The 16,326-nt window shown below is 31.1% G+C and overlaps 1 protein-coding gene across 1 annotated transcript; it reads right to left on the bottom strand.

Moving 5' to 3' along the window:
• Positions 1–1,039: 1,039 nt before the first annotated feature.
• LOC105033211 (two pore potassium channel a) lies at positions 1,040–5,266 on the bottom strand. Its single transcript, XM_010907913.4, has 3 exons — positions 5,128–5,266; positions 1,533–2,473; positions 1,040–1,378 (listed from the first exon to the last, which is right to left on the bottom strand). Exons 2-3 carry the CDS (start codon positions 2,432–2,434, stop codon positions 1,225–1,227), a joined length of 1,056 nt encoding a protein of 351 aa, XP_010906215.1. The 5' UTR covers positions 2,435–2,473; positions 5,128–5,266; the 3' UTR covers positions 1,040–1,224.
• Between the last annotated feature and the right edge of the window lie 11,060 nt (positions 5,267–16,326).

The following is a 16,326-nucleotide window of genomic DNA, read 5'->3' on the forward strand; positions in this document are numbered from 1 at the left end:
AATGTAGGATCAACCAAGTTGTAATCTGTGTGTGTGTGTGTGTGTAGTTCATGCACATGAGAGAAAAAGTTGCTTATGTAGGAGCAAAGGAAATATTGACTCATTAAGAGCAGTAAGTTTGTTTATCCAGATTTGTTGTTTAAGTTTTTGGTTTTGAAGGGCAAGGGCGCCATTTATGGCTGCAAGCAGGTTACCTCCAGGCTCAATTATCTTAGAGGCAATTCATGCTTAGCCCTATACAATTTTACACGCCTCCCATATCAAGATCAATTATTTCCAGTGTACAAGTTGCTAGCCTGTCTAAACAATTCTGCTGATTGAAGCGAAAATTTGCCAAGGTGCTCTCATACTCTTTCTCAAGAAAAAAAATACTCTATAACTAAGTGATAGAACAATTCACTGCAGATCATTTGAGACTTTGAAGTTCTTAATTTAGCTTTGAATAACATAACATATGTCTATACAATCTGAAGCACTTTGTTTTCCGGGCCAGCAATATAACTTATCTAACTTCACTTTAACATCTTTGGATAACTAAATACAACCAAAACTCCCATATGCCCCTTTGTTGCATCCTAATAATTAGGAATTCTTATATCTAAATATTTTTTTGTTATTTGCACGTTCCATTTACATAAATAACATGAATAGCTAATATGGAAGGTGTCAGCATGCAAGCTGGTAAAGCCCCTGATAGTTGTACCAAGAAACCTGAGTCCAGATCCAGCCTTAACCACAATTTTGGGAAGTGTATTTGGAAAAGTGCTACCTCTCATTGTGTAGCCCATTGTCTGCAAACCTCTTCTATCCAAGCACACACACACGCACGCGCACACACACGCGCACACCCACACATAAAGAGACAGAGAGAAAGAGAGAGATTTTTGAAACTAAAATCCTCATGTAACTGAACTTGTAACCAGTCAGCCTGGTCATGAGATATGTAAATTACACAAGAAAACTCAAGATGCATTACAAGGATGGCAAAACTCACAAAATTCAGCGTGCACATGGATAAAGAAGGAAAAGGCAGAAAAACTAGCACTTGTAACCGGCCAGATTAATTATAAGATTCATAAACTACAAAAGAAACTCAAGTTACATCCACAGGGATGGCAAAATTCACAAAATCAGTTGTGATACAGCTTCGGGTGCAACCATGAAGCAGTTATACTCCAAATAGCAGAAATAGTATTATCAGTCAGAGACATTCATGGCAACTTTTCATCGAGTGGATTGAGCGATAATCAGATCGGAGTTTGATATTGTACCTGATTGATCAACATCAAGCTCCTCAAACTCCTCCATCACGAGTGCTATATCCTCTTGAGTTATCTTCCCCATCTCTTTGAGCTTATATATTATAAACTCAGCAGCACTGTAGATATCCAACACAACAACCATTGCTTGATTTGTGAATATTAAACATGGTACTTCATAGAACATGTTGTGAATGGATAAAACATTCTCTTTTTTTTTGAAGTGACAAAACATTCAAAATCTAAAAAGAAACTAGTAGAGGATACACTTACCCCACCGCCCCATCATCATCCAGATCTGCTGCTTCAAGATCCATGAATGTCATTCTGCGTGTAAGCACCCATTTTGCCAGCAGTTTCTGTCTATTCTCTGTGTTTAACTCAGCAAGGTAGAGAAAGAACTGAGCTAAACAAATTGTACCAGTTATTATCCAGAACACAGCAAAAACACGACCCCCCTTAGTTGAGAAACTCTTATCCCCATAACCCAATGTTGTGATAGTGGAACAGACACAATAGAAGGCATCAACAAGGTTTAGCTTCTCAACCTTCAACAGAAAGATAGTACCAATAAGCATGATAACTGCAAGAAGCAACGTAGTTGTGTAAAACTTGTACTTCACTCTTTTTGTCTCAATCTCCTTTAGTGTATGCGCCTGACCATGCTTACAACGCATGTGTAGTGCTTTAATTATCAATACTTCTTGCTTCTCAACAAGGTAATCAGCCGCTCTACTTAAGAAGAGTGCACCAATTGCCATGCCAGTAAACACAAAAGCACAAGCAAGAAGTTTAGTAGTGACACTGTTAGGAACCAGGTCCCCATAGCCAACTGTGGTCATAGTCACAATACAGAAATATAAGGCATCAAGAATGCCATTGGTTTTCTCACCCTTGATCTGATCCTTCACAAGATAGAAGCAGACACAACCTGCTCCCAAGTAGACGACTAAGAATAAAGATACCTGTTTAAAGTTTGGACGGAAATTACTGAAAATGAACTTCAAATCTGGAAACGAGGCACCATGTTTGATTGACTCTGGTGTGAAGTCTTCAGGAGGAGTAGTTCTACAACGGCGGAATCTTTTCTTCTTTGCTGTCACATTTTTCAGCGGTTGATGGGGGGGATCCACTAACGCTGGGAGCAAGGGCTGCTTTGCAAAATCATTTGCCATTAGTTAGTGCCTAGGATGTGATCAGTCGCATCCAGAAACCTACAAGATAGAAAAATGTCAAGAGAAGTGAGGTTATGTATTATGAATCTATATGAAGAATATACATCAAGGAGACTATTTATTTACTACCAAATGAAAGCTCTAGGCATCATGCAATGTGCACTCAAATCAAAAATTCAAAATTTTCATGCACATCTCTCTCAATAAGGAAGAAGGAAAAGGGGAAAAGGAAACCAAAACTTTAACAATGTAAAGTAACTATTTTAACTATTAAATATTATGTTTTTTTCCAGCACTTGTCACCTTTAAGAACAAAGTCCATTCGTATATTTCATGAAAAACACTTAATGCATGTTTTCAACCCCCCCTCCCTGTTTCTTCTCTTGCAGTTGGTAAAAAAAAGGTAGTTTCTGTTTCCTGTAACCAATTTGACAGAGGTGTGCCAGAATGAAAGAAATTGTTTTATTAAGCTAAACATCCAATCCATGAGAAAACATTACGCAATATTAAGCTCTATATACAACAGTCCATGTCCATAATATGACCGGCATGCTTGCTAACCACATAAAGTTTAGTATAAGGTTAGCACCATTAAGAATCCCTTTGTCCATAAGGCTAGGACAAATTTGAACTTCCATGATAGTAGCAGTAGGTGGTAACACAGAATGCAACCCCCAATACAAAACTCACCGGCTTTGAATTGCTCTCATTAAATAACTGCCACTATCAGAAATTATGAAAAGCTTGAGTTTATACAAAGATTTTTTTTTTTTTACCAATTCAGCATTTTCCCAATCAGAAGGCAACATAGCTCACAAATAATTGACAACAAAATTCATGAACTAGAAAATATTGATCAGTTGAATCATGCAAATCATAATTGACTAAAATTACAAAATTAACACCGTTGTAGATGGGTTAAGACGCATAAAGTCCAATTTTCTTGAAGAAATCCTCACATTCTATATCAATAAGGACAGAGGATCAATAATTTCACAACAAGTGAACTGCACTATTTCTACCATACATTGTATATATCACAATTGACCAAATATGTTTAATGCAACATTGAAGTTCAAGTTATAGGCATCCAAACTTTAAGGGCCTGTTTGGATGCTTTGCATCTTAACTTCACTGATAAGTGAACATCTGATTGAAAGTGGGGGCGATGGGAGAGAGGCAAGTAGGTGGGTAGGTGAGAAAGGAGGAGGTTGCCAGAATTTAGGGATAAATGAAATCACGACCTAGAAGGAGTTTGTTATGTTATAGTGAAATTTGAGAGTTGCAGGATGTTAGCATGCCATTCATCAATGATTTTCTCTCCCAACCTTCCTGCATTCTTTCTTACTTTCAGGAGGATGTTGAGATGTCCCATGAACAGTGGATGCAAAGCATCCAAACAGCCCCTAAGTACTTATAATGACTTTTATTTTTCCTTCAAAAAAAGTACCTTGGCTTTAATTGTATGACGAATACATATGTGCTTAGCTAGAGGTATGAACATGACAAAATAACCAACGTCAAGTTTCTCATTGGTCAAGTCTCAAGCATCTGCACAACATGTTAAAGCTAGAACAATATTGTCATGATTATCTAATCAAAGTAGAAACTCCATGCCAAAAAATCCTAAGGTGTTAGTCCAACATATCAGGAACAACTACACCTTCACTTTATTCAAATTTAATGCTTGTCCTTTATAAGGCCATTATTGACTTTTCTCTAAACATGGTCAAAGTATATTTCCCCCTTTATCAAAATGCATATAATATAACGGCATACCAATTAATAGATAAGATGTTATAAACAGGAACTTCCGGCATTGGACATTCAACAGAATCCTAGAGTATTTTGGGTCACATTAATTTGTGAACAGGGTGAGGTTTAGATTCTTTTTATTGTCGAGGAAAAGGAATCCTAGTAATTTGTTATTCTTTTTTCTTCTGATGTTATAGAAACAACAAAGATAAATTCTTATATTTGATTCTATATGAAACAATAAAAATCATTATCGAACCATTCGGAGATATTCTTCACTCCCCACCCAATTCTTACAACTGTTTGCCAGCACAAAAACACACTCAAAAATGGGAGAAGACAGGAATAACAGTTAGAACAGACTATGTAAGAACAGATTATCTGAAAAAAAAAAAAAAAAAGGTAACAATAAAAATAAGAAGCAAAAAATTATTGAACATTCTCTACATGATGCCTGAATAAAGATATATGTCATTAACTATATATTTAAAAAATGGTGAAAGATTTTTTTTTTTTAATAAGAGGATGTCTTTTCCCTCCTATTTCCTAAAAAAATTAAATAGTAGTTTAGAAACTAAAGCATGCAGACGTACTTGGTTCAGAAAGGTAAGGTTTAAAAACTCGTCCCACTCATAAAAAAGGGAGGGAGAAATCATGAACTGGGTCTTCAGGATTTAGAAAGGATATAGGCAATTCAATGAAACCCAGCCCTCCTTGAAAACTCTATGAATTAGACTTTTTCAGGCAATTAGGAAAAATATCGAATTTTTCTGCCGACAAAGTTTTTCTCACGGAATCGGATCTCCACATCGGAATCACCGGTTGGATCTTGAAGAACGAGTAAACAAATGAAGCACAAATGAAGAAACCGATCAAGGAAAGGAGACTAAAATTAAGAAAATATTGAATTCAGAAAGGGGAAGGCTTGGATGATTCACCTCTGAAAAAACAGGCGTTCTCTTTGAATGGAAATTTGGGGTTTCGGAGGTGCGTCCGAGATCCGTGGGTGTGCACAGCATTTGACGCTGCCGAACAAAGGGAGTGGAGAATTAGTTAATGAACACAACCGTGAGATGGTGATGGGGAAACAAAATTCTGGAACAATGCATGATTTGGATGGATCATGATGGCCAAGCACATTGACTCCACGCCCCTTCTGCTTTCCTAATTTGCCTAACGGAATCCTCTCCTCTGTAGCGCATGGTTTATGCACTATGGAGTGAGATTGATTCTAGCCCCAGTTCAAGTATGGATCCAACCAATAATAGCCTACCAACTCAGCCCAAATTTTAGCTAAATAAATTAATCTTATCCAGCACCTAAGCTATTAAATTTTTTTCCATTTATATCCTTCTTAATATTTGAATTTATATAAATATCCTCCTAATCTGATATTAATATATATATCCTTATAAAATACTTATTTTGTATGTATATTTTTTTCTTCTTTATTTTGTATATATATCACATTATTTAACCCCAGTAAAAAATTAATAATTAAAAATTAAAATGACTAAAATATTTTAATGGATAAAAATATAAAAAATATATATATAAGTGTATATATATACAAGTAGCAATTTATGGAGATAGTCCTATAATTTCATATATTCAAAGGATATATATACAAAAAAAAATTCTTAATTTTTTTTTGACATGAATACCCTTCTAAATATTACAATTTTTATAAATGCCCTCCCAAGATCATATATATATATATATATATATATATATATATATATAAAAAAAAAAAAAAAAAAAAAAAAAAAAAAAAAAAAAAAAAAAAAAATATATATATATATATATATATATATATATATATATATATATATTCTCGCAAAATACTATTTTTGCATGAATACCTTAACAAAGCGATTTAATTGACATCATTAGCCAAAATCATATTTATTTAAATTAAAAAATTAATTAAAATTATATATATATATATATATCTTCGCAAAATACTATTTTTGCATGAATACCTTAACAAATGATTTAATTGACATCATTAGCCAAAATCATATTTATTTAAATAAAAAATTAATTAAAATTATAAAAATTAATTTTTATATTTGAAGTGAGTTACTAGTTAATTATTGATCCAAAGGTTTGATTTCGATGATGCAAAATATTTGAGTATAAAGATAATAATTATGTGTTTGAGATCGATAGAAGGCTAAAATGAGTTTAAAATGGACTAATTATTTGAAGAAAAAAAATCACTCAAAATACTCAAATCAAAATGTGTTTAAGTCTATTTCTTAAGATTTTTGACTTAGAGAGCTGACCTCGAACGGTTAGGAGTCGACCCTTGGATACCACATTGTCAAACAGAACAAATTTTTAAAAGATTTTAGGAGTTTAACCTAAGGAAGCATGAGTTGACCCTAACATACTGAGCAGACTGACATATTCTAAAAAACAACCCTAAGTTCAACCGAGTTGACTCCTCAATAATCTTAAGCAAAAGACAGAGAATCATAAAAAATAGTCATTATATAATTTGATCTAGCACTTCAAGGGTTGAACTCTATCGGGCAATATGTTATCCAAAGATAGCAACCCAAAAGGAGGGAGCAAATTGAGCTCTTTAAAAATTTAAAGTACATATGTACTTTGAGTGTGCTTATAAAGTGCTTTGAGAAAAATAAATGTAGCAGCAGATAATAAATGCAAAATAACTATACAATCATAAATATAATAAATTTATAGTGGTTTAATGTTAAACTCCTCATCTATATCTATTCCCCAAGACCTCCCGCTTGAAAATTTAAACTACAATCACTTTTTGATTACAATCGAAGATAATGCATAATATTTTCTAGAGGAGACAATCCAAGAGGGGGTGAATTGAGTTTCTAAAAAATTAATTTTAAAATTTATATCTAAAAATAAATCTAAGAGTATTTGCAGAGTGCTTAGCAAAAAATAAATATACAATAGAAAATAAAAGATGAACACAAATATATAATCACAAACACATAAGATTTATAGTGATTTGGTGTTCAACTCAATATCTATGTCCACTCCTCAAGTCAAGTCACTTGAAAATTCTAACTATAATCTTTTAAGATTATAGTCTGATTATTTTTTGCGGGTTCATAATCCAATTTAGTTGATTTTTTCTGGCTAATTAACCAAAATCTTACAATCGATTATTTTTCAGGATCATAATTAATCTAGTAAGTTTTTTTCGGATCACCAACCAAAATCTTATAATATCCAACTTAAGGTTTAGACCAACTCCAAATTTTTTTCCTCAAAAAACTTATCATAATAAACAAAAAAAGATATAAAAAAATTTAAAGTTTAGAACAATAAAACTCTTTAAATTTTTAAGAAGTAGTTGAGCTCGTGATTGCTTTGACTTCTTCTTTGAATATTTGAGAGAGGATTGATGAAGGCGTCGATGCTTTTGCTCAGAAGTAGTTGGTTCAAATCAATGCACTCTTCCTCTCTTGAGAGTTGAACAAATATTGGAAGGACTGAATTAAAAAAACTTTTAAATTTCTTTTACTTTCTCTCTTGAGTTCTACTTAATAACTTTAAGAATAAGGACAATAAAACTCTGCAAAATTTAATCCCTTTTGTTTTCATTTGAAATCTCTTCATTTATGCCTTCAAAAATATCTACAATTAATTCTATAGTGTAGGAAGTTTGCAAATAGCAATTAGAAATAAGTTTTGGTCATTTACAAAAATTTAAAAAACTAGCTGTTATTCTATTAAAATTTTGTGAGTCAGCTCATCTAGGCTCTTAGTTGGTTAATCGAAAATTTTGAGTCAATTAAGTAAATTTCTAAAATGGCTCAGAAATAGATACAGATTTTTTAACCTTTTGTCTATTCTATCAATCTGCTCAAATATCTTTTTAGTTGGCTAACTTTGTGACTTAGTCAATTAACCGACTTTCTGGATCGACTCAGAAAACTTACGAATTTATGCTGCTTTCTATATTCTTCTACCTCTAAGACTGAATGAGCTATATTTTTCTATGAGTTGGCTAAGCTCCAGTCTTAGTTGACTATATTATTTTCTGAATCGACTTAAAAGAATTTCTAAAATCTTTACTCTTCTATCTTCATCCTGAGTCGAGTTTGAGTTGACTATCTAAATACTTGAGTCATCTAAGATCCTATCTTGATCGCCTAACATAAAAGCTTGTCAGTTAAAGGAGGTTTTCTAAATTTCAAGCCTTTCGGTCTTTCACTTGATCTAAGATTGGATAGGCTAAGCTCCTTATTTTGTTGACTCAAAGGCATGTCAGGCATATCAAAATTGATTTTAGATAGTTTTCATTATTCACATATATTTTAGACTAGATTTACTTTCTCAAACTTAATTTTTGTATAATTGAACTTGTTGAGAGGTCCTTCTAAACTAGATTTTTTATTTATCCAAATCTTTTTATACCAGATCCAATTTTTTGCTTTCAAATATGAGTCTTTAACTTAAAAATATGAATTCACTTAAATTTGAAAGGACTTTTTCTTGGATAAAATCAACCAATGAGAATTATGAAAAATTCTATAATCACTCTCAAAAGTATCATTGGTAATCATGATTTATACTCAAATACTTTTTACATCATTAAAATCAATTCTAGGACTAACAATCTTTTCATTTTTGATGATGATAAAATCTTTTGAGTACTACTTAACTTCTAAAATATTTTAAAATTTTGATATAATGACTTTAGTATTTATTAGATTTTCAATTAAGCTCTCCCTTTCTTATATAGAAAAGGCAATATTTAGATTACATCAAATTTTAAGCAAACTTTAAACAATTTTCTCAACTAAAACTCTCCTTACTTTATAAAGATAAGTAAAATTTTAAAATTTGCTCATTTCTTTATTTAATTTTTGTAAATTCTTTTATTTTTCTCTTTAGTCATTTAATTTTGCAATCACTATTTTTTTCCTCATTCATTTAATTTTATAATCATTACTTTTCTTCTCATTCATTCAATTTTGTAATCATTATTTTTCTCCTCATTCATTCAATTTTGTAATCATTACTTTTCTCTTCCCCTTTTTGTCATAATAAAAAAGGATCAATTTTTTTTAATGTCCAAATATTGTATCAATGTTATAATAATTAGGAGGTAATCATTCAAATAAGGAGATAAGTATCTATAAAAAGAAAGTAATTATAGCATTGCATAGATAGAGAAAAGATGTATATAGAATAATCAAAATGATCCGTTCTTTTATAAAAAGAAGCACATAAAAGGATCAGGCAAAGAAAAAGATAGACAAGTATAAAAATTATGCAATGCATGAAACATCCTAAGGTTCACTCAATAGAAGGTTCAGGGTCAAAGCTGGATAACAGATTTTGAGAGTCCAATGATTTAGAAGCACGAGCATGCTCATCCAAGATTTTTCTGATAATAGATCTGATCGACCGCAGCAGCTTATCATAAACCCTCTAAGCTAACTCTTCTATTTAATTTTTGATAACTGAAATATTTGAGGAGTCAATTTTGTAGTCTGAGTATGCTAAGCCAAAGAAGTGCAATGATCTGATTGTTCTATTGGCTTGCTTCTCTCTCTTTCTTTTTCTTCTTCCTCCTTTTCTTTTCCTTCTTAATCAAAGACTATCAGCCTTAATGTAGCCCATCTATCTCAAAGATTTGTCATTGTATATATCAAAATATTGTATCTTTCTCAATGATTTCTCTTTCAAGCTGATTTCAAAATCTTTAAAGACCAGCATGAGGAACAAACTATAAGAAAGTGCTGGCTTTGCTCTTAAGGCTGCATCTTGTATAGCTTCGATCATTATTGCTGGCAAATTTGAAAGAAATTTTTTGTATGATGTAATGCATGATGGTGACATCTCTCTTTGTAACAAAGTCAAAACGACCAATTCCAGGAAGAAAGATTCAAGCAATCATGTGGTAGAGAAACCTTATTTCTATTTAGAGTCTTTTAGCCAATTTTTTTTTTTAATTCCACCACATCTTCTTTTTCCAAAATAGTTCTCAAACTATTGTACTTATCATCCAATCAATCTGATCCTACAGTCGGTATCTTGAGAAATAGTCCAAGCCTTCATACAGTGAAGGTTATCTTGATCATTTTCACTTTAGTCTCAATATAATTATATTTAACTTTAGCAGTTCTATAAAATTTTTTAATAAGATTGAAAAATATGAACAAATCTAGGGTACATATTATTTTCAATCTTGAGCTTTATTTTTTTTTTCCAATATCAAAGCCCTCTCTCTAGAAAATTAAAATCTATAATTCCTCTAGTACATACTGATCTTGATAAGAAAGGAACAACTTGACTTGATGAGGGAGGAGGAGAAAAATGATTCATGGGCTATGGTAGAGGTGGTGATGGCATCCGCAGATAGGGTAGAGGTTGAGTTGATGCTTTTGATCGAGAAACTTGAGAAGTATCCCTTCAATTAGATGATGCCACCCTCAGATCCATTCAAAATTTAGTCCTTTTTTCTACTTGATACCCATGAGTATGCCTTCCCGATAGAAGAAGTTAACAAGAGTGCTTCATTTGATATGTAAGTTGCTTTTTAAGAGCTATTTGATTTTTCAAAACATACCATAAATCCACAAAAAGAAGACAAAAGAGAAACTATTTTGTGGGGTACCATTTTTTGAAAGGGATGGCTGAGGAGATGAGAGTGAAAAAGTTAAGTGTGGTCTCTAAGATTTTCTATTATAAGGCTGGATCCCAACATCTAAGTTGACTCAGTCCATAGGATAGTTGGCTTAATCATGAGTCGACTAAGATTTTAGGTTAGTCAGTTATCAATGGGTTGACTAAAATTTTAGATTAGCTAGCTTAGTTTGGCACAGAACGGATTTCAGAAAATAAACTACTTTCTAAAGAATGATACAATCAATCAAGCCACACTTAATACACATTAAAAATTAATTTAATACACATTCCAATATATATTCCGCCAAGCAGAAGTTTGATGAATCAATCATTCATAAAATTAATTTAAAATAACATAGATATTCATGAAATTAGCTTGAAACAAATCAATCATATAAATCATAGAGCCCTAATTCTTTTCTAATCATATAGAATCTTTCTTCATTAAAGAATTTAGTAAAAATATCTATAATTTGATTTTCAGTTGATATAAATTCAAGCATAACATCATTATTTTATACATGATTTTTAATGAAATGATGCTTAATTTCTATATGCTTTGATCTTGAATGCTGAAATAGATTTTTAATTAGATTAATAGCACTAGTATTATTATATTATATAAAAATTTTGCTATAAGTTAGACTATAATTTTTTAGTTGTTGTTTGACTCATAAAAGTTGAACATGATAACTATCAGCTGTAATATATTTGATTTTTACCATAGATAATGCTACTAAATTTTGTTTCTTGCTAAATCATTAGATCAAATTAACTTCTAAATATTGATAAGTATCGCTTGTGCTTTTTCTATCCAATCTACATTCAACAAAATCAGCATCAAAATAAATAATTAAATTCAAAAAAATATTTTAAAAATCATAAATCAATATTTTGAGTGTCAATCAAGTATCTAAAATTTTTTTTAACCATAGTTATATATAATTCATTAGGATTAGATTGATAATGAGTATACATATAAATACTAAACATAGTATTGGATCTATTTGATATTAAGTAAAGTAGTGATCTAATCATATCTCTATATAGCTTTTAATCCATTGCTTTACCTTTTACATCTTGATCAAGCTTACAATTTGTGCTCATAGGGATGCCAATATGTTTGACATTCTCCACACCAAATTTTGCTAAATTTTTTTTATATATTTACTTTGCTTTATGAAGATCTCCTCATTTAATTGGTTGGTTTAGAGTCCAAAAAAGAAAGTTAATTTATCCATCATACTCATCTTGAACTCTCCTTATATTTGCATAGCAAATTTTTATATAAATACTCATTAGTAGCACCAAATATTATATCATCGATATAAATTTGAATAATTAATAGTTCTTTTGATTTTTTTTAATAAAAAGTATTGTACCTATATTTTATTTTTTAAAATTATTTTTAAGTAAAAATTTACTTAAAATAATCATACCATGCTCTTGGAGCTTGTTTTAAACTATATAAAGTTTTGTTTAATTTAAAAATAGAATTAAAAAATTCATGATTTTCAAATTTTAGAGATTATTCTATATAAACTTCCTCCATAATGTATCCATTCAAGAATATACTGTTGACATCTATTTAAAAAAGATTAAAGTTTATAAAATATGCAAAGACCAAGTGCAATCTAATAGCTTTAAGTCTAGCAATTGATGCAAAAATTTTATTAAAATCAATTTTTTCTTCTTGATTATAACCTTATGCAATCAATCTAGCTTTGTTTCTAACTACATCATCTTACTCATCTAATTTATTTCAAAACATCTATTTTGTACCTATTACAGGATAGTTTTTAGGTCTTTCAATTAAATTCTAAACATCATTTCTTTCAAACTGCTTTAGTTCTTCTTGCATGACCATAATCCAACTAGCATCCTTTTCGGCTTCAAGAATAATTTTCAATTCAATATATGAAATAAATATAAAATGATTTAATACTTCGCTTATTGATGCTCTGGTTTTAATACCTTGAGATGGATCACCTATGATAAGTTTTTTAGGATGACTATTAGCATTACCTCCATTTTTTTGGTAGATTATATATACCTTCTTGAGTGGAAGATGGAAACTTAAGCATTTCTTCATTCTCTTCTTCTTATTCTTGCTCTTTTTCTTTTTCTTGATCTTGAGAAGAAGGGTCTTTTAGTAATATTTCTTTCATCTCCTTTTCAAAAGTGTCTACATCATCATTTACTTATACTTCTCTTAATTTGAAAATATTAGTTTTATCAAATATAACATAAATTGATTCTTCTACAACTAGAGTTCTTCTATTAAATATTCTATAAGATTTGCGAGATGATAAATAACTAAGAAAAATACTTTCATCTGATTTAGTATCAAATTTATCTAATTTATCCTTATCATTTATTAAAATAAAATAGTAATAATCAAAAATCTTGAAGTAAGAAATATTTGATTTCTTTCTTTTGTAAAGCTCATAAGAAGTTTTTTTTTAAAATTGATATAATCAATGCTCAATTAAGCATATGGAATATAGTATTTATAGCTTCTGCTCAAAAATACTTTGATAAATTATTTTCACAAAGCATGGTCCATGCTATCTCTTATGAAGTTTTTTTTTTTTTTCTATCACTCTATTTTGCTGAGGTATCCTAGGTGCTAAAAAATTATGATCAATTCTATTTTCAGAGCAAAATTTTTTAAAAATTTGATTTTTAAATTCTGTATAATGATCACTTCTAGCTTTTAAAATATTGTAATTCTTTTCACTAGTGATTCTATTAAACAATTTTGCAAAAATTTTAAATACTTCATTTTTGTGTGCAAGAAATAGAAACCAAATATATCAAAAAAAAACATCAATAATAACAAAACCAAAGTATTTACCACTAAGGCGAATAGTCTTAATTGGCCTAAACAAATCTATATCTAGAAATTTCAAAGGCTTAATAGTTGAATTAATATTTTTGAATTTAAATGATGACCTAGTTTGCTAATCTAATTGACATGCATGGCAAACTTTATTCTTTTCAAAATCAAGTTTTGATAAACCTCTAACCAAATCATTTTTGATTAACCTAGCAATAGAGTTCATGCTTGCATATTTTAGTCTACCATACCAAATCCAACTAGCTTCGTTGATCTTGACATTCATAGCAATTAGATATTTTTTATTAGCACCACCCCTACATGTTGGATGTTGTCCTTTGCCCTTCTTTTGACTGTCATCAACAAAATTGACAATAAGAGGCATGCATTTCTGTAGAGAGGTAAGAAACCATGTAAAGATGATCTTTGCCTTATGAACTGAAACCAGATGTGCCAGCCAAAGCAATATGGTGGTCGAGAAATAATTAATCTCAGAATCTTTAACAAATATCTATTGATGAAGTGACTGAAATTTCTTCAAAGACGTCAATCATCCTTGGAGAAGATTAATCCAACACCTGCATTACTCTGCTACTCTACTATCTACCACCCCTTTTAGTCATCTCAAAAAAGTATCTAAATCTTGGTGCAATACGATCAAAACATTGGATCATTTCCTGGTAGCTACTTCATTCAAGTTAGAAAATAGCCGACACATTACATTTTGGTTCGACAATTGGTATATCAACTTAGCTCTCAAGGACATCTTCCCCTCCCTCTTCTTTCGGACTATGAGACTTAACATTTTGATCGCTGATTTCTTAAATTGCACTAATCAAAGATCTCTGTTTAAGAATAATATGGTGCCTAGAAGTGAGGAGGAACTTGAAATGCTCCTTTCTGTTACCTCCCAGGTAAGCCTATCTATTGACAATGATAAGATTGAACGGTCTTGGAGTCCCAAAGACACTTATATGATTAGAGATACATATCTCTTCTTCATCCATGGAGGAGTTATTTTAGAATTCACTCAGCTCAATTGGAAGCTCCCTCTATTTGAAAAAATAAAGGTCTTCAACTGACTATTATGTGGGGAAGACGAGGAGACAATGCAATGCCTACTCCTAACTTGTTTCTTCTCTATTAGACTTTGAAATTATTTCATCGATAAATTAAAATTACCACAGCTTCCTCCATCTTTTGATCTTCTCTGGAGAAATTGGCAGCTCAAACTCCCAAAGCTGTACTCCCCCTTCATATGGAACAGCTTCATCTCCTCGACCTGCTAGTGTCTCTGGAAAGAAAGAAATCAATGCATTTTCTATTTTGAAACTAAGAACACCCCTTTACTGAAGCTATGATGCATTGTCAGGTTGGAAAGTAGGATTCCAACAAATCTCATTTGTAGGTTGTCCCAACTGCAAAGCTTACTAGACAAGCTAGATAGTTAAGTGACTAGCAGTGGGAGGTCATAGTTAGATACAGCAACGTCTCATCCAGATAGTGCATCTGATGCAATTAATTTTATCATGGTGGCTGTAGCTCTGTAAGGAGAAAGATTTATCGGTCTCTCATTCACTAGGGTCCTGTTTAAAAATTGATTTTCATGATCTCCAAGAGGTTTAAAATGAACGACACAAAGCAAGAAATTTATTCTCGATTATCTACTGAAGTTTGACTTTTGTATATCTCTTGCTAATTGGGTCATTACTCCCCCGTTTCATCTTTTCTACTCCCAACTTGCTACATTCTTAGTTTTCTGGGCTTCTCTTAGCTAATTCCTCCTATAATTAGCCTATGTAAATACTCTTTTCCTATCAACAATGATAGGTGACAGTTCCTACCTCCTTTTTCATCAAAAAATAGTAGCTTCAAAATTAATTCTTGTACCAAAACTCTTGTTGAACACTAGGCATAATATGAAGCATCTATACCATACACATCTTCTTGTTGCTTGATATTTGAAACTACTTCAAAATTAGTCAGCTCTTTATCCTCATGGCTTTCTAAATCTTCAAAAAAAACATCTACCTCCAGATGGCTTTGGTACAAGATCCTTTTGCATGATTTGACTTTTCAATATGAATTTCTATGACTAGATCAATTATAGCATCTTTAATCTTCCTAGTCAATTTTAAAATCAACCAATTCTTCAATAATGATCTCTTTAGAATTTGGTACAGTATTCATCTAATTGAGCTCTTTTTGCTCCAAATTTTCTTCTATACTTGATTGATTCTTGAGCTGATCAACTTTTTCCTACTATAAGTTTTTAGAACTTGATCAAGTCTGTAATTGATTGAAGTTCTTTCTGCTTCAAATCTTAATATTCAAACCACTTATGTTATTCTATTAAATTTTTGGAGAAACTTGGAGCTAACATCTTTGAGATTTCTCATTATAGTAGATCTTGAATGGATAGTTGCAAGAGTATTCTATGCTTTCTTCAATTTATTTTTATCTTAATAGAAAGATAATTCTCTCTATCTACTGCAGATTGAAGAATCCATAATCAGCATCTTAGCTTTCATATTTCACTTCTCGTAATTTTATTGTTGAGAATATCTATTGGCATCATCTTTGACGGTTCCAAAATATCTCACAAATCTTATCCCATTAGATATGCTTTGATAATAGACTTCCATCTTAGATAATTAGTGTTGGC

This window comes from Elaeis guineensis, chromosome 2 (assembly GCF_000442705.2).
Source record: "Elaeis guineensis isolate ETL-2024a chromosome 2, EG11, whole genome shotgun sequence".
Lineage (NCBI taxonomy): Eukaryota > Viridiplantae > Streptophyta > Magnoliopsida > Arecales > Arecaceae > Elaeis > Elaeis guineensis.

What these genes read in the sequence shown, in the direction of transcription:
- LOC105033211 (XM_010907913.4), bottom strand. Translation starts at nt 2,434, where the DNA reads ATGGCAAATGATTTTGCAAAGCAGCCCTTGCTCCCAGCGTTAGTGGAT. An exon ending in GATGATGATGGGGCGGTGGG is followed by an intron (nt 1,379 to 1,532) that starts GTAAGTGTATCC and finishes GGATATCTACAG; the next exon opens with TGCTGCTGAGTTTATAATAT.